The sequence below is a fragment of the Oncorhynchus clarkii genome, chromosome 2 (genome assembly GCF_045791955.1).
Source record: "Oncorhynchus clarkii lewisi isolate Uvic-CL-2024 chromosome 2, UVic_Ocla_1.0, whole genome shotgun sequence".
In the NCBI taxonomy this organism is placed as follows: Eukaryota; Metazoa; Chordata; class Actinopteri; order Salmoniformes; family Salmonidae; genus Oncorhynchus; species Oncorhynchus clarkii.
In genome coordinates, this window is record NC_092148.1 from 21,999,155 (window position 1) to 22,015,190 (window position 16,036).

General features: G+C 41.4%; 2 protein-coding genes across 3 annotated transcripts; both read right to left on the reverse strand.

The window, feature by feature from the left end:
• Window positions 1-11,109: 11,109 nt before the first annotated feature.
• On the reverse strand, window positions 11,110-13,570 carry LOC139380292 (C-C chemokine receptor type 1-like). Of its 2 annotated transcripts, XM_071122886.1 has the most exons (4): window positions 13,492-13,570; window positions 13,185-13,224; window positions 12,847-12,990; window positions 11,110-12,560 (listed from the first exon to the last, which is right to left on the reverse strand). In XM_071122886.1, the coding sequence occupies exons 2-4, from the start codon at window positions 13,220-13,222 to the stop codon at window positions 11,516-11,518; spliced, it is 1,227 nt and encodes a 408-aa protein (XP_070978987.1). In that variant the 5' UTR covers window positions 13,223-13,224; window positions 13,492-13,570; the 3' UTR covers window positions 11,110-11,515. The 2 variants fall into 2 exon arrangements, with proteins under 2 accessions (XP_070978987.1, XP_070978977.1); XM_071122876.1 differs by lacking the exon at window positions 13,492-13,570 and having other exon boundaries at window positions 11,111-12,560; window positions 12,847-13,195.
• Window positions 13,571-14,996: 1,426 nt separating this feature from the next.
• Window positions 14,997-16,036, reverse strand: LOC139380303 (C-C chemokine receptor type 4-like). The gene has a single exon (XM_071122897.1). It carries the CDS (start codon window positions 16,034-16,036, stop codon window positions 14,999-15,001), a length of 1,038 nt encoding a protein of 345 aa, XP_070978998.1. The 3' UTR covers window positions 14,997-14,998.

The window sequence follows — 16,036 nt, forward strand, 5'->3', positions numbered from 1 at the left end:
ATCTGCAAGTGAGAGAGGGAGTGTTCTGGGTTTGTTAGAAATAAGATAAGGTTGTCTGCAAAGAGTGATAATTTATGGGTATTGGGGCCCACCTCAAAGCCATGTATGTCAGGGTACGTTCTAATAGCCTCAGCCAACGGTTCGATGGCGAGGGCAAAGAGGTGGGGGCTAATTGGGCAACCTTGTCTGTTCCCCCTATAAAGAGGAGGACTCTGAAAACATATGCCCCTGCACCAAAACAAACCTGCCAGAGGGATCAGAGATGGTGTTGTTGACGCTGAAGGGGATGTGTCTACTTATCAAAATTGCAGTTCCTCTTGCTTTGGAGTTAAAAGAGGACGCAAAAACGTGTCCTAACCATTCCCTCTTCAATTTCTTGTGTTCACTGGCTGTAAGATGTGTTTCTTGTAAAAACACAATGTCAGCCTTCAAGGTATGTATTGACTCTTTTCCTTTTCATCGGGCTGTTAAGACCTTTTACGTTGAATGTGACATATTTTAGTGGATTAAGCATAGGTTGGGTTTCAAATATGTAACTGAATGTAAATCTATCATATGCAGATAATTAGGAAATGTTTCAACTTTGGTTTGAGCACAAAAGTGACCTGTGTGTCTCTTTAGGAAGGAAACAATAAACATAGAAAAAAGGAAGAAAAAATAATAAAAATCCCACCCACCCCGATTGTCAGACTAAAACAACAATCCCAACAATCAAACATGAATACACTAGAGATACGTTGCTGCTCGCTGTCCATCTTGCTCTTACTAGCTAAACCTTGGCGTAAACTAAAACCTGCGAGCTCTCTAAGTTGAAAACAAACGTTGTGAATAGATATTTATGGCTGAGTATTTACTGCCCAAGGTAAGGGCTGCTTGAGTCTCTTTTTGAAAGATTAACACAAATGAGGGGGTAAGCAGTGGGCCTAAGCCCACTTATTTGCTTCGCCCAGTAGATATGGACTAAACCAAAATATACTCTCCTGTAAATGTAATAGAACTCACCCCGGAAAGATACGGTTAGTTGAAAATGTACAAATCAATTATAGTGACCGGAAGATATCAGCAGTTCAGTCCGGATAAGAGAAAATAAACAAACTGCATTTTATCCCCAGAGAGACCTTCCTGGCTCAGACGTTGTTCAGTTCTTTGAGAAAAGTGTGCACTTCTCCCGGTGTGTTGAAGAGATGGCTTCGGCCTTTGTACTGAACTTTCATCTGCGCAGGGTGGATGAGGTAGCCGGTGATGTTTTTCTCCTTCAGTGCTTTGGCGGCAGGTCTGAACTGCTTGCGACGTCTGGCGAGATCCGAGCTCATATCCGGGAAAAGGCTAACCCTCTTTCCATCGATGGTGATATCCCCTTTGGCTCTTGCGAGTTGCAGTATCTTCTCTCTGTCTTGGAAACGGAGGAACCTGATCAGGACGGCCCATAGGGGCTCATCTGGCCGGGGATTCGGCGCTGATGTTCTGTGGGCGCGTTCGATTTCCAGTGGCTTGGTGAAGTTGATTATGCCTAGGACCTCCGGGATCCATTGAGTGAAGAAACGGACCGGGTCACAGCCCTCGCTGTCCTCTTTCAATCTGCACAATGCAGAAAATAAAATAGATTTTAGATTTTAGATTTTTCAAAGTAGCCACCCTTTGCCTTTTGACAGCTTTGCACACTCTTGGCATTCTCTCATCCAGCTTCACCTGGAATGCTTTTCCAACATTCTTGAAGGAGTTCCCACATATGCTGAGCACTTGTTGGCTGCTTTTCCTTCACCCTGTGGTCCAACTAATCCCAAACCATCTCAATTGGGTGAGGTCGGTGTTATGAATTTTATGTATAATGACTAAATTATGTATACATTTATAGTAATCTAACAGAATTCTACTCTGTCTCTGTATAATGAGGAAGAATGTTTGTACATAAGAAAAGAGGAACTGTTAGCAGACAAGGAACTGTGGCAGACAACTTGTGACCACTGTGAAACTGATAAAGGGAAGGAGGTCTCCCCACCCAGAGGGGAGAAACTATTGGTCTTAAAGTAGATTGTGTAACATGTTGCAGGATGTGATAAGCAATGTATGTATGCATAAGAGAAGACTTGTAAACTATATTGTCATTGTCTGAGAGGAGGAGGGACATTTATGATGAAATGAGAGGTACAGTATATACACCAATGTACATGGAATGATTGGCAGAGCTCTCGTAAATAAACGTTGCTGACTATCGTAGACTGGCCTATGTCTGTTTCATTTCAACAAGAATCCTACAAATTCTTGGTAGCAGACCGAGGAGTTCAATTGAAGTTCAGTTTATGAACATTGAGAACATAATTCTCTTAACAGTCGGGTGATTGTGGAGGCCAGGTCATCTGATGCAGCACTCCATCACTCTCCTTCTTAGTCAAATAATTCTTACACAGCCTGCAGTCCCACTAAGCGCAAACCAGATGGGATGGCGTATCACTGCAGAATGATGTGGTAGCCATGCTGGTTAAGTGTGCCTTGAATTTTAAATAAATCACAGACAGTGTCACCATCACACATGCTTCACCGTGGGAACCACACATTCAGAGATCATCTGTTCACCTACTCTGCGTCTCACAAAGACACAGCGGTTGGAACCAAAAATCTCACATTTGAACTCATCAGACCAAAGGACAGATTCCCCAAAGCTAACACCTCATTTGGCCACCTTTCCTTCCAGTTCTCTTCTGCCAATGACTGGAACGAATTGCAAAAATCACTGAAGTTGGAGACTAAATCTCCCTCACTAACTTCAAGTGTCAGCTGTCAGAGCAGGTTACCGATTGCTGCAGCTGTACACAGCCCATCTGTAAATAGCCCATCCAACCAACTACCTACCTCATCCCCATATTTGTTTTAGTTTTTCTGCTCTTTTGCACACCAGTATTTCTACTTGCACATCCTCATCTGCACATATATCACTCCAGTGTAAATTGCTAAATTGTAATTACATTGTCACTATTGGCCAATTTATTGCCTTACCTCCTTACTTCATTTGCACACATCTGCATACAGATTTTTCTATTGTGTTATTGACTGTACGTTTGTTTATCCCATGTGTAACTCCGTGTTGTTGCTTTATCTTGGTCAGGTTGCAGTTGTAAATGAGAACTTGTTCTTGTTCTCAACCATCTGCCTCTGGGTCTCGCCTTGTGCCCTTATATTTTAGGTGTTTGAGAACCATATGCTTTTTTTCCCCCATCATGGCGCCTGTCATGTGATAAGTTGTATTTTGTTGGTCTTAACATGTATAGAATCAAAGTTAACCTTATCTGTTCTGCCTCACTAAAGATCCATGTAACACTTTTTAGGGCGATGGGCATTCCATGAATAGGAGGATCATAGTATAAATACATAGTTATTGTATACATTACATAGAGTATATAGAGCATCTGGGCTGAGTAGACAAAAAAATATAAAAAAGTAACATCAAAGTGCATCTTTGTAGTTGAGGCACTGTGCCTTTTTAGGGCTTTATAGCGCCGTCTCCTCTCCTAATGTACTAAGAAAAAATAATGTGGATATGTACATTGTACATACTTTTAAAGAAAGACTGACACTTAAGTACTGTGGTTGGTTGTATTACCTTAGAAATGAAGTATAGTGGCTGGTGGGGGTCTACTTAGGGTGAGTGGGTCTTCTAAAATGGGATGAGTGGAGGCCCCACGCACACCTCAAGTGTCTGATGCCCTCCCAGATAAAGCCCCTCTCCGTTCTCACCAATAACCACCATTAAATCTTAGTTGTATTGACAAACAAGGAATAATAATGAGTTTACATCCTTTCCTAATCTGTCCAGCACTCTTATTAATTTTACAACGGGTTTACAAGTCGTAAAAAAATAAATACAATTACATTGGAGTATAATTAAGTCCTCCTTCTCTCTCTCTCTCTCTCTCTCTCTCTCTCTCTCTCTCTCTCTCTCTCTCTCTCTCTCTCTCTCTCCCAAACCAAATCCACCCCTCTCCACCACTTCCTTCTTGTTCTCCCCTCTTTACTCAACCCAAGCCAAGATTATCCCCACCTCCCATCTTTACTCCCCCTTACCCCCCCAAGCCAAGCTTGTCCCACCATCCCATCCTTACCCACCGTTGCACCCCCTCCCAAGCCAAGCGTATCACCACCTCCCCTACTTGCCCTACCTTACCCACCAAGGTCTAGTTTATCCAAACCTCTGTCTTTCCCCCCTCCCTTCTTCCAAACACATGTACAAATCAAATCAAATCACATTTATTTATATAGCCCTTCGTACATCAGCTGATATCTCAGTGCTGTACAGAAACCCAGCCTAAAACCCCAAACAGCAAGCAATGCAGGTGTACACCCCTCTATACATCTATATACTCATCAATTCTCCTTCATTCACACACAACACATACCCTATGCCTCTGCACACCCATTCTCTCGTGCCCTCCTACAAGCATTCATATTCACCATCCCTCACACTCCCATTCATGTGCACAGACACATACACCCACTCACACCCTCTTACCCTCTTGCCCTCTTACCCTCTTGCCCTCTTGCCCTCTTGCTCTCACACACACACACACACACACACACACACACACACACACACACACACACACACACACACACACACACACACACACACACACACACACACACACATCCATATAACAATTATGACAATTATTGACTTGATATTTCCTCTTTTAAATAGTCTTTTCAGTGTCCATGTATGTCATTGGCATCGGCTAATTTTATCATTGCTTCCTATAGAAGAACAGTTACTTAGGGACAATAGAGTCTAGATTGTATTGATGGGAGGGAGAAGGAATATTGTCTCAATTTACGATAAGTTAGTCTTGGGCATCGCTGTATGTAGCCTAGTGGGCTTCTGCCTCTCCTCAGTGCACTGAGCTCTCTTTCAACTGAAAATGTTTCCTATAATGTTCAGGGCTTCATCAGCACTTGGCCCTTCCATACCTGCAGTACTGCTGGGAGTTTAGTTGAGAGTTAATTCCTTTTTACTCCAGTGACTGTCTGATTGCTGGCAGATTTTCAATGATATACAAACGATGCAACTAAAAAATAATACAAACAATAAAACAAAATCATTATGTGTGTGTTAGTGTGTCTGTGTGTGTCCCTCACGTGAGTTGTCTTTTTATCAATTTGTTAAAGGTAATGTTGTTTGTCCGAGCAATTGGAGATGGAAGGGAGTTCCACGGCTCTCAATAACCTGCGCATTGCTGTGAATTCTTTTAGGACTTGAGGACTGTGAAGAGTCTTGTGGGCATGTCTTGTGGGGTATGTATGGGTATCTGAGTTCAATGTTATTTGATTATGCAGACAATGCTCTGTTTTGAGTCAGCTGCAGCTTTGCTAGGTTTTTCTTTACTGCACTTGACCATTAATGGATAGTAATCAAGGTGGTACAAGACCAGAGTCTGAACAACTAGTACAATTGATTGTTGTGTCAAAAACATATTTTTATAACAAACATACCTCTCTACAACGACGCTGTCTATATGACTTGCCCATAATAATTAACCATCCAATGTTATACCTAGGAGTTTAGCTTCCTCATCTTGCTCAATGGTCACACCTTTATGTATAACTCCAGTTGAGGTTTAGGTCTTAGAGAATGTTTTGAACCAAATACAATGCTTTATGTATTTAAGGCCAGTTCATAATTAATCAACCATTCTGATACTGAATGTAACTCCTTATTTACAATTTCAATGAGCTCACTGGGTTTGGGTGCTGACGTGTAGAGTGTTGAGTAATCCACATACATAGTCATTCTAGCTTTGTGTAAGACCAGTGACAAATCATTTGTAAAAATAGATATGATTAACGGCCCAAGGCAACTGCCCTGAGCGACACCGCACTGTACATATCTGATGTTAGAGAAGTTTCCATTGAAGGACACTCTCTGGGTTCTATTGGATGAATAACTCCCCAACCTTGTGATAGCAGGTGATGTAAAATCACATAATGTAAAGGTTGTCTTCCTCCTCTGACGAGGAGGAGTAGTAGGAAGGATCGGAGGACCAAAGCGCAGCGTGGTAAGTGTTCATCATATATTTATTAAACCGAGAACACTAAACAAATTAACAAAGGAGAAACGAAACAAAACAGTTATGTAAGGTGACATACACATAACAGAAAATAATCACCCACCAAACACAAGTGGGAAAAGGCTCCCTAGGTATGATTCTCAATCAGAGACAACTAACAACACCTGCCTCTGATTGAGAACCATACCAGGCCAAACGCAAAAACCAACATAGAAAAAGGAACATAGACAACCCACCCAACTCACTCCCTGATCATACTAAAACAAAGACATAACAAAAGAACTAAGGTTAGAACGTGACGCATAAGTTTGTTTTTTCAATAACAATGTATGATCAATAACATCAGGCTGCAATGAAATCTAACAATTCAGCTCCTACTAGCATATTATTATCCATTTATTTTAATTTCAGACATTGTAATGTGGTAATATTGGAAATGTGTATATTAAATATACCTCACATGCGACCCATAATAAGATTATGCAATTAATATGTTACCAAAGACTATTAAAAAGTATATCTCACTCCATTTAACATCATAATGAAACCATGTGCCATCAAGTACTATGTGTTTAGCTGACACAGATCAAGGAATGGTCATGAGAAGCGAATATCAAAGCAAGTATTATTAATAACTTTGTAATATGAATGGATTCACATACAAAGCATAAAGCTTAAGTTAAAAGACAATACTGACATTAACAAAACATAATTCTAGGCATGTAGATCCTAAGGTTAATTTACATGACAAAGCATGAACAAGGAAGCTTGGGAAATTACAAATGAGAAAATATCATAAAACCCCTTTGTATAGAGTAATTTAGAGTTCACCCTGTACAGATACAAATTACACAAATTACAATTTGTATTATATGTTACGAATTTTCAAAACCTACGATATGTTACAAATTGGCGAAACATATGACACTAGCTGGCTAACGTTAGCTAGGCTAGGGCTTAGGATTATGGGGTTAGGGTCAGGATTAAGTTTAGGAGAAAGGTTAAAGGGTTAAGGTTAGGGTTAGGGGAAGGCTTAGCTAAAAGGGTTAGTGGAAGGCTTAGCTAACATGCTAAGCAGTTACAAAGTAGGTAAAAGGAGTAAGTAGTTGAAAAGTTGCTAATTAGCTAAAATGCTAATGTTGTCCTAGATGAGATTTGAACTCCCACCCATCCACCCCGACCAACCACCCTACTTTCTTTTTTGCCTTAAGTAACTGTCTGTTTTCATACCAAACATTGCATATCATACTAATTTGGGTGTCCCTGATGTACATTTACTATGTTACGTCTAGTCTATGAGACCAGGCTGGCTGATCAAATGTAATAGTAGTACTAGTAGCAGTAGCTACATAATGTGGGGCTGACTCACAAATGATAAAATATGATATGGACGGTGTACTTGTATAAGAGTATGAATTTATGAAATTAAAAGATTCCACCTCTTTCCTATAGGCCAAAGTTTCAAGTTTCAAAGTTTATTTGCCACATGCACAGGATACAACAGGTATAAAACAGTGCAGTGGTGTATGAACGACCTAGCCTGATGTTCTTTGGAAAGCTATCTCGGGAATTCATAAATATACCCAAGTGAGTGGACTAAGGGAATTGATTCATGAATGGTTCACACTTGATAACGCCAATTGCCCTTTGTGCCCGCTCCCATATCCTGTCATTTTGTATTTCTTTGTGATTGTAACATATACAGGTAGACCAGAGAAGCCACATCACCGATTGGCAATTGACTGGCAACCTTAGAAGCAACTGCTGCTCACTGGTTGTGTAACCGGTGTGAAATGGCTAACTAGTGCGAGTTAGTAGCGTTTCAATTGGTGCCGTGACCCGGATCACTGGTTGCTTTGGAAAGGGAGAAGATCAGGGGGTGTGAGTGTAAGGGGGGTGAGTGTAACCGGTGTGAAATGGCTTGTTAGTTAGCGATGCGCGCTAATAGCATTTCAATCTGTGACGTCGCTCGCTCTGAGACCTTGAAGTAGTTGTTTCCCTTGCTCTGCAAGGGCCGTGGCTTTTGTGGAGCGATAGGTAACGATGCTTCGAGGTTGTCAGTTGTTGATGTGTGCAGAGGGTCCCTGGTTCGAGCCCAGGTAGGGTCGAGGAGAGGGACAGAAGCAAAACTGTTACAGTTGCTCATATACAAAAGTTGTTCCTGATTTTTATTTTTTTTTACCTACTCACTGGAGAAGTCTGTTAAGCCAAAACATCTTTGTACGCTATCCTGATTCAGTAAAATGTTTTTTATTTTTTATTTTTATGAAGTCATCTTTATGTGACATCCATTTGAGTGCGGACCCATCACAATTGCTTCCTTATCTGATGCTTTTTAGTGAAATGTAACTTTTTTTTAGCATGTGTGCAAGATTTGTCCTTTGTTGGTTCGGGTTCTTTGTTGGTTATCTGTAATTACATTATCAGTGTCAGAGCATGACCTTCCCATACATTTAAAAGCTCTGCCTGCAATTAGCTCTTTTTGAAACAAGGTTAGTAATACTGCTTCTTGCTAAATTGTGTAAAAATGATTACATGGCACAATCCTCTGGCTTTGTGTTCCTTTATTTTCATTATCTAAGTCCCCCCATTTTATATTCAGCTTACACAAAACCGTCTGGCTGGCTCAACCCAAAAAATACATTGTTGTGAATTATATGTGTGAAGATGTGGTTTTATATCACCATGTAGGCCTGTCAACAGGAAGCGGTAAACAGCTATCTATCTCTGTGTGTTTAGGTCACTGGGCTGTTTCAGACTGTAGCCACAGTCCCTGTAGTATGTGAGCCTATTCTAATAGAACTAAGTATGCCGAAGGACAGTTAATAATTTCTTCCTTTCAGGTCCAGTTCCAGGCATAAGCTACATCAGCGGTCGCTTAGGGCCCCCGGAAAGCGTTACGTCTGGACAAAACCTGACACCATCCCTACGGTAAAGCATGGTCGTGGCAGCATCATGCTGTGGGGATGTTTTTCAGCAGCAGGTACTGGGAGACTAGTCAGGATCGAGGGAAAGATTAATGGAGCAAAGTAAAGAGAGATCCTTGATGAAAACCTGCTCCTTACCGCGCTAGTCTTATCGTTCCCTTACTGCCACAGCTTGGGGTGAAGGTTCATCTTCCAACAGGACATTGACTCTACGCACACAACCAAGACAACGCAAGAGTGGCTTCGGGACAAGTCTCAATGTCTTTGAGTGGCCCAGCCAGAGCCTGGACATGAACCCGATCGAACATCTCTGGAGAGACTTGAAAATAGCTGTGCAGCAACACTCCCCATCCAAACTGACATACTGTAGCTTGAGAGGATCTGCAGAGAAGAATGGGAGAAACTCCCCAAATACATGTGTCCCAAGCTTGAACCATCTTACCCAAGAAGACTCGAGGCTGTAATCGCTGCCAAAGGTGCTTCAACAAAGCACTGAGTAAAGGGTCTGAACATTTACTTACGTTTTTTTTATTTGTAATACATTTGCAAAAAAATACAAATAAAGTTTTGCTTTGTCATTATGGGGTATTATGTGTAGATTGATGAAGAAAACAACTATTGAATCCACTTAATAAGGCTGTTGTCACGACTTCGGCCTAAGTCGATGCCTCTCCTTGTTCGGGTGGTGTTCGGCGGTCAACGTCGCCGGTCTATTTTTCATTTTCCATTTGTTTTGTCTCGTTTTCCCACACACCTGGTTTTCATTTCCCAATTACTGGTCATGTGTTTAACCCTCTGTTTCCCCCATGTCTTTTTGTGTGATTGTTTTTTGTTTAGGTCGGTACGTTGCCGGCTGTTTTTTTTCAGGGTGCTGTGTTCACCCGTGTTTTGTGGCAACCGTTATTGTTCACACATAGGTATTGTGACTTTGTGCTATTTTTCTTAAGTAAAGTACGTTGTTCACTCATCTCTGCTCTCCTGCACCTGACTTCATGCACCAGCTACACCCACCGTCTGACAGCTGTAAAGTAACAAAATGTGGAAAAAGTCAAGGGGCCTGAATACTTTCTGAATGCACTGTATATATACAGTATATATATATTTATATATAAAAAAAGATTTAGGAACTCTGCCCTCAACTTAATATTGAGAATAACAATAGTAGAATACAGCAGGTCCAATTAAAAAAAAAAATTCACTCTTGTTATGTCAGTCACTGAAAATCACTCAATTAGCCATGTCAGCTACCAATTTTTGGATAGTTAGTCTAGCCAGCTATCTAAATTTGTAGAAATCATGGCCGAATACCGACCGGGCATGCAGGGCACTGACCTCCAGGGGGCCCCCATAGGTTTTAGTCATTCTCACTCAGATATGATATTAGCATGGCATAAATCATTACAAAATGTGTAGAATTGCAGGAAATTTGCTTTAAAATGCACTTGTTTCTCTCTTCCCCATGGCAAAGTGAGTAGAATTTCAAGAAATGTGCTGCCCAATGTCAAAATAACAGAAAACGTACATTTTCTTCACACACCATGGCCGAATGTGTAGAATTGCATGAAATTAACTTTAAAACAAAAACAATTGTCTCCACATTTTGGGGGCCACTAAAATATTTTGTTGCGAGGTTTGGGGCCCTCCAACTAAATCTTGCTTAGGGCCCCCAAAATGCTAGAGTCAGCCCTGTATTGCACTTCTGTAGGTATTTACTGACTCACTTCAAGAAAAAAAAAGGTTGGTTTAAGGTTGGTGTGTGCTTCTGTGCAGAGCGCTGTTTAAAGTATTAAATATCATAGCAGGTAAATCAGGCGAATGTGTTAAAGTCTAAATGTCATCTGCATCCCCATTATAATGATATATAAACATGTTATATAAAACATGTTACAATACTGCAGTGAATCACATTAGGATTAGATTTTGTGTACACATTGTAAGGCACAAGCGGTGTCTCTCACTCTGTGGTGAGATTGCTAACAGGAGTAAGAGATATTGGTCTGTGGTGGCACCATCATTCACATATTCTCTAGCACTGACACATGGGAACATCTTGGTCATTGAGTATATCTTGATTACATTATCTTGGCAGTTCTTTCATTTGAATAATTGCTACATGCAACAGGGGATGAAGTTACTGTAATACATTTATTTACATAAAATCAAAAAGTATCACTGTATTGACATCGTAAATGTGTGCTAGCAGATTTACAATACATTTTATAAGAAAATTATGACTTTGCAAAATGTGCTAAAGATATTCAAATAGAAATACTGTACTAGAGAAAATGCTATACAAAGGGAAATGAAATGGTTTGTGGAATGTATAATGTTTGGGTTGATTTCTGTAAAAATCAACCCTCTGGTGTGGAACTCTGAGATGAGTGACAATTTCCTGACTTTGCCATGCACCTGGATCAGAGCCTATTATTTTCGGATGATTGCATTTGAAACTGGATTTGGTATTTACATATGTTTTGGAATGAACAGTACATGTGATGTCAGATGTATTTGTCTTTGCAGTTAAGTTTCTGTTCACACGGCAGTAGACCTCTCATCCACGCTGGTGGTCTGTGAGTAGACAGATCCTGTCCTCGAGGCTCTGAAGTCCAGGGGCAGGTAGTTCTTCATGAACTGACACATTCTGCAGGGAACCTTGTTAATCAGTCTTATGAGATGCCTTCTAAACTTCTGCCCCAGAAACACATAGAGGATGGGATTCAGGCAGCTATGGGAGTAGGCCATGGCCTCTGTGATCTGTAGAGTGAGTCTGATGGCTTTGCTACTCTCACAGCTTGAGTAGACCTCACTTAACTCCAAGGCCTTGAAAAATGACGTCATGTTGTACGGAGTCCAGCAGCAGAAAAACACCACAACCACAATGAGAATGAGTCTGATGGCCTGCTTTTTGGAGGATGGGCGACTGAGCAGCCTTCTCACTATCTGTGTGTAGCAGAACCCCATGATGACGAGGGGGATTAGCAGACCAAGTGTGTTCATTTTGAAAAGGCCAAAAATTACTAAAGCTCTGTCATCATAGACAGGGCGACAATTTTCTTTCTCGTTGTGTTTCTCCACTTTAAGAAACAGTGCCTCAGGAAACGAGGCCAGGAATCCAGCCAGCCAGGTCACGACGGCAGCGATGGCCCCGTACTTCCGTGTTCTAGCTCTCATGGCGTACACAGCATGGACTATGGCCAGGTACCTGTCCACACTCATCAGGGTGATGAAGAAGATGCCACTGTAGAAGCCAATGTGGTAGGCGCCGAGGACCACTTTGCACATGACGTCACCAAACACCCACTGATCTGTAGCGTGGTGTGCCAGGAAAGGCAAGGTGCAGACCAGGAGCAGGTCTGCCAAGGCCAGGTTCAGGAGACACACGTCGGTCATGTTGCGTAGTTTCACCCCCTGCAGGATGACCCACAGGACCAGAACGTTCCCCAGAAACCCCAGGATGAAGAAGAGAGAGTACAGCACTGGCAGGAAGCTGGCTCCGTATGGCTTGTACTTGCAAACGCCATCGTCATAGTAACCATAGTCGTATGTGGTTACTTCAAATGTGTCTGCAAAATGTGTGCTGTAAAAGATCAGACGAGTAGAATGAACCAAGCAGCAATGATAAGAATGAACATTCTTAAAGCCACAATCTGAAGGTTGTGCTTATTATCAAAATGTGTTCCATCAACAACAATATTTACAGTACAATGGAGTAAATGCAATTAGTACTTTATTTCTATGAGCAACATTTCATTTTTTAAAAACATGATTGGAAGATTGGGGCAGAAATCCTGTACCACCAATTGCACTCTTTCCTCAAAATATGTGTTTCTAAAAGTCAGACATTTTAGACCTTATTAACTTACCCATATGCATAACTGGATGAGTTCTCATATGCATAACTGGATGAGTTCTCATATGCATAACTGGATGAGTTCTCATATGAGTAACTGGATGAATTCCCATTCTCAACACTCACAGAGCTGAAGGGAATGGTTGTGGTGTTCCCCCTGAAATTCATTACCAATGATTTGAGCTTCTCAATTACAGGCGCATGTATCAATTTGTACAGCATAAAATATGACATTACATTATTTACAGCAATGATGTAATTATTATAAGTTATTATGATAAATGTATTAATTGATGATACTATTAATATTCAAATAGAGCTATTTGTCAAATAAAAAATATAAAGTCCCACCCTGCCGTGGTGTGAACAGGATATCCAGTGATATTCATCCCTGAAATAAAATATAAAAAATGACCACTGAAATTGTTTTGATTTATTCATTGCTAATTACAGGACTGCAATTCATTTGATGAAATGTGCTAATAAAATTACGTACAAAAAATAAATAAATTAAAATGACTTGAATGGCAAGAGGCTGAAGCCTGCGGAGACACTATGTTGAAGATTCAAGATGCTGTACAACACTATGCACAGAAGAGTAACTTTTGCAAAGCATCCTAAAGCCAACCCTCACATTCAGTAAGCATAATATACTCACTGTCAAACTGGGTTGAGTTGTCTCTCTGGGTGTGACACTCTGGTGTGACAGTAGTTCTGGGGGCTGTAGTGACTCTTAACAAGGTCAAGAGCAAGGGAACCTATAACTGCAGGTTTTTTTTCTCCAACAGATGTCTTTGGCAGGGGTGGGGGGTGGGTGGTGGTGTGGGCGGATAGATGTGGCCAAACTATACTGCATAGCTGAGTTCAGATTTAAGTCCAAACGGCATGCATTTGTACCTGCACATCCCCTGTGCATCATGAATGCTTGGAACAGGAAGCTGGAGGAATCCATGCTGCAGGTTTAGTTTATTGAACACTGTGGGCCCTTTTTCAAGATCTTTAATGTATTATCTTTTTTTGAACAGAGGAGTGCCACTACTCCTAAAAGCTTGATCTGTGCTGCAGACATGTTCACCACCAAGCAGGATATCCTGTAGATGATGCAAACTCATAGTGGTGCTCAGGCAACTAACTTTACTGAGAAGTGGTTAGCTGAAGACGGAACAAATTTTGTGTCATGACTGAGAGATGCATTAGTTCTAGCATCATTGCTAGCATTCAATTGTCAAAATATGGTGACTGCTGATATACTTCCTGTCTTTGAACAATTACAATACATTTTATGATGACTAGATTGATATGTGTGTTTTCTGGATCCAAACAATTCTAAGTAAACCTACTGTAAAGAAGATTTGAACCTATTGACAGATATAGCAGGATTGTTGTCTGTCTCATCTTTGAATTTAGCATCTCAACTGAATAAAATATATTGTGGAGCAAACTGGAGTATAGGGGGGTACAGCAGCAGCATAAAATGACAACACAATGCAGAACAAATATATTTCAGTACAACAAAATGCACAGGCTTATTTATTGAGAAAACCCTCCCGAAAGGAACACAAATACCTACTCAGCCAACAAAGTTCAAACTAATTCAAAAGGTCAAATTCCTGATTTGATGTCCAAGTTCAAGTTAATACCAAAACAGGTCCTCAATCAAAGGAGGGTCAAAATTCTACCAAAATAATATTTGGCCAGCAAATGTAGCCAATGAGTAGCCAGATAGCCACCGGCCATCCAGCAGCAGTCCTCTGGCCACAACCCTGCCCCTGGTTGTGTTTTAATGTTATAACAAAAACGTGTGCATACAATAAGAATAGAAATTGAGATAATCTCTATGCAAAACATATTGATATTATGTTATAGCAAAAATGTGTGCAGGCTTGTACTGTACATGAAATACATACATGTGTAATCAAAACATAAACAGCCCATCACCCTTAAACAAATAGTCAGAGCTCATCAAAATGCATTTAAAGTTAAATATTATACAGTTATACTTCATTTATATGCAAGTCTGTGTTCAGAAGAATACTTCATTATTCCATACGACACAGAAATTGGTATTCTGCTCTACTTGCTGCTTTCCAACTGAAGTGTTTTTGTCAATGAAAATGCATCAAATAGGTTTTCAGCAATGGAAGTATTGTCTTTCAGCAGTACAATCACACAGGTGTGTTAGAAGTCTCGTTTTCTGATCCTCTGCTGCTCACCATTGCATGTTTGCCAAGCTTTTTACACAGTGGATATCTAGAGAGCACAGTGCCCAAACACTTTCTGAATTTCTCTCCTACAAAAGCATAAATGACTGGGTTGACACAGCAGTGAGCCAGCGCTATGGTTTCTGTCACCTCCATAGCTGTATCAAGCTGTGTTGAAGCCTCACAGCTATTCCCAATGTCAAACATCTGAAGGGTCTGGAGGAAAACCACAATGTTGTAAGGGACCCAGGAGACCACAAACACACCCACGATGGCGAATATCAGTTTCATGGCCCTGTCTTTTTTGGAGTTCCTTAACCTCTGTAGTACAGTGAGAATACAGATGTAACAAAAGACCACTATGGGCAGACATAGGACGAGCCCCACTCCGTTTTCACCAAAGTTCCGTAACAACTTCCATGTCTTCTCTGTGTTCTCTGGGTAAATCAGCTGGCAACTTGTACCACTTTTCTCGTCATTCTCCCTCACCGCCGCTACGAAGATGGCCTCAGGGAGAGCAGCGCTGATGGACGCTACCCAGACGATGATGCTCGCCAGCGCTCCGTAGCGCAGCGTCCTGGCCCTCATGGCGGCCACGGCGTGAACGATGGCCAGGTAGCGATCCACACTCATCAGGGTCACAAACAGGATGCTGCTGTAGAAGCCCACCTGGTAGGCACCAGCCATGATCTTACACGGACTGTCCCCTTTAAACTCATGACCCTGGGCGTGGTAGGCCCAGAGAGGCAGGGAGAGGGCGAGGAGCAGGTCAGATAGTGCTAGGTTCAGCAGACAGATGTCTGTCATTGTCTTCAGTTTCATGTACTTGAGGAGGACCCAGAGCACCAGACTGTTGCCTGTCAGACCCAGGGTGAACACCAGGTAGAAGAGAATGGGCTGGTAGTTGGACCCTTGGGTTAGACTGGTGCCAGTGCAACAAGGGCTTTCACAGTTGCCATAGCCATAGTAATTGTCTGTGCTGGTGGCCTGGGTTGTGTTCAT

Coding starts and splice junctions, on each gene's coding strand:
- LOC139380292 (XM_071122876.1), bottom strand. CDS start 13,067: ATGTCATATTTTATGCTGTACAAATTGATACATGCGCCTGTAATTGAG. Junction 12,561..12,846: donor TCATCCAGTTATGCATATGG/GTAAGTTAATAA, acceptor GATCTTTTACAG/CACACATTTTGCAGACACAT.
- LOC139380303 (XM_071122897.1), bottom strand. CDS start 16,036: ATGAACACAACCCAGGCCACCAGCACAGACAATTACTATGGCTATGGC.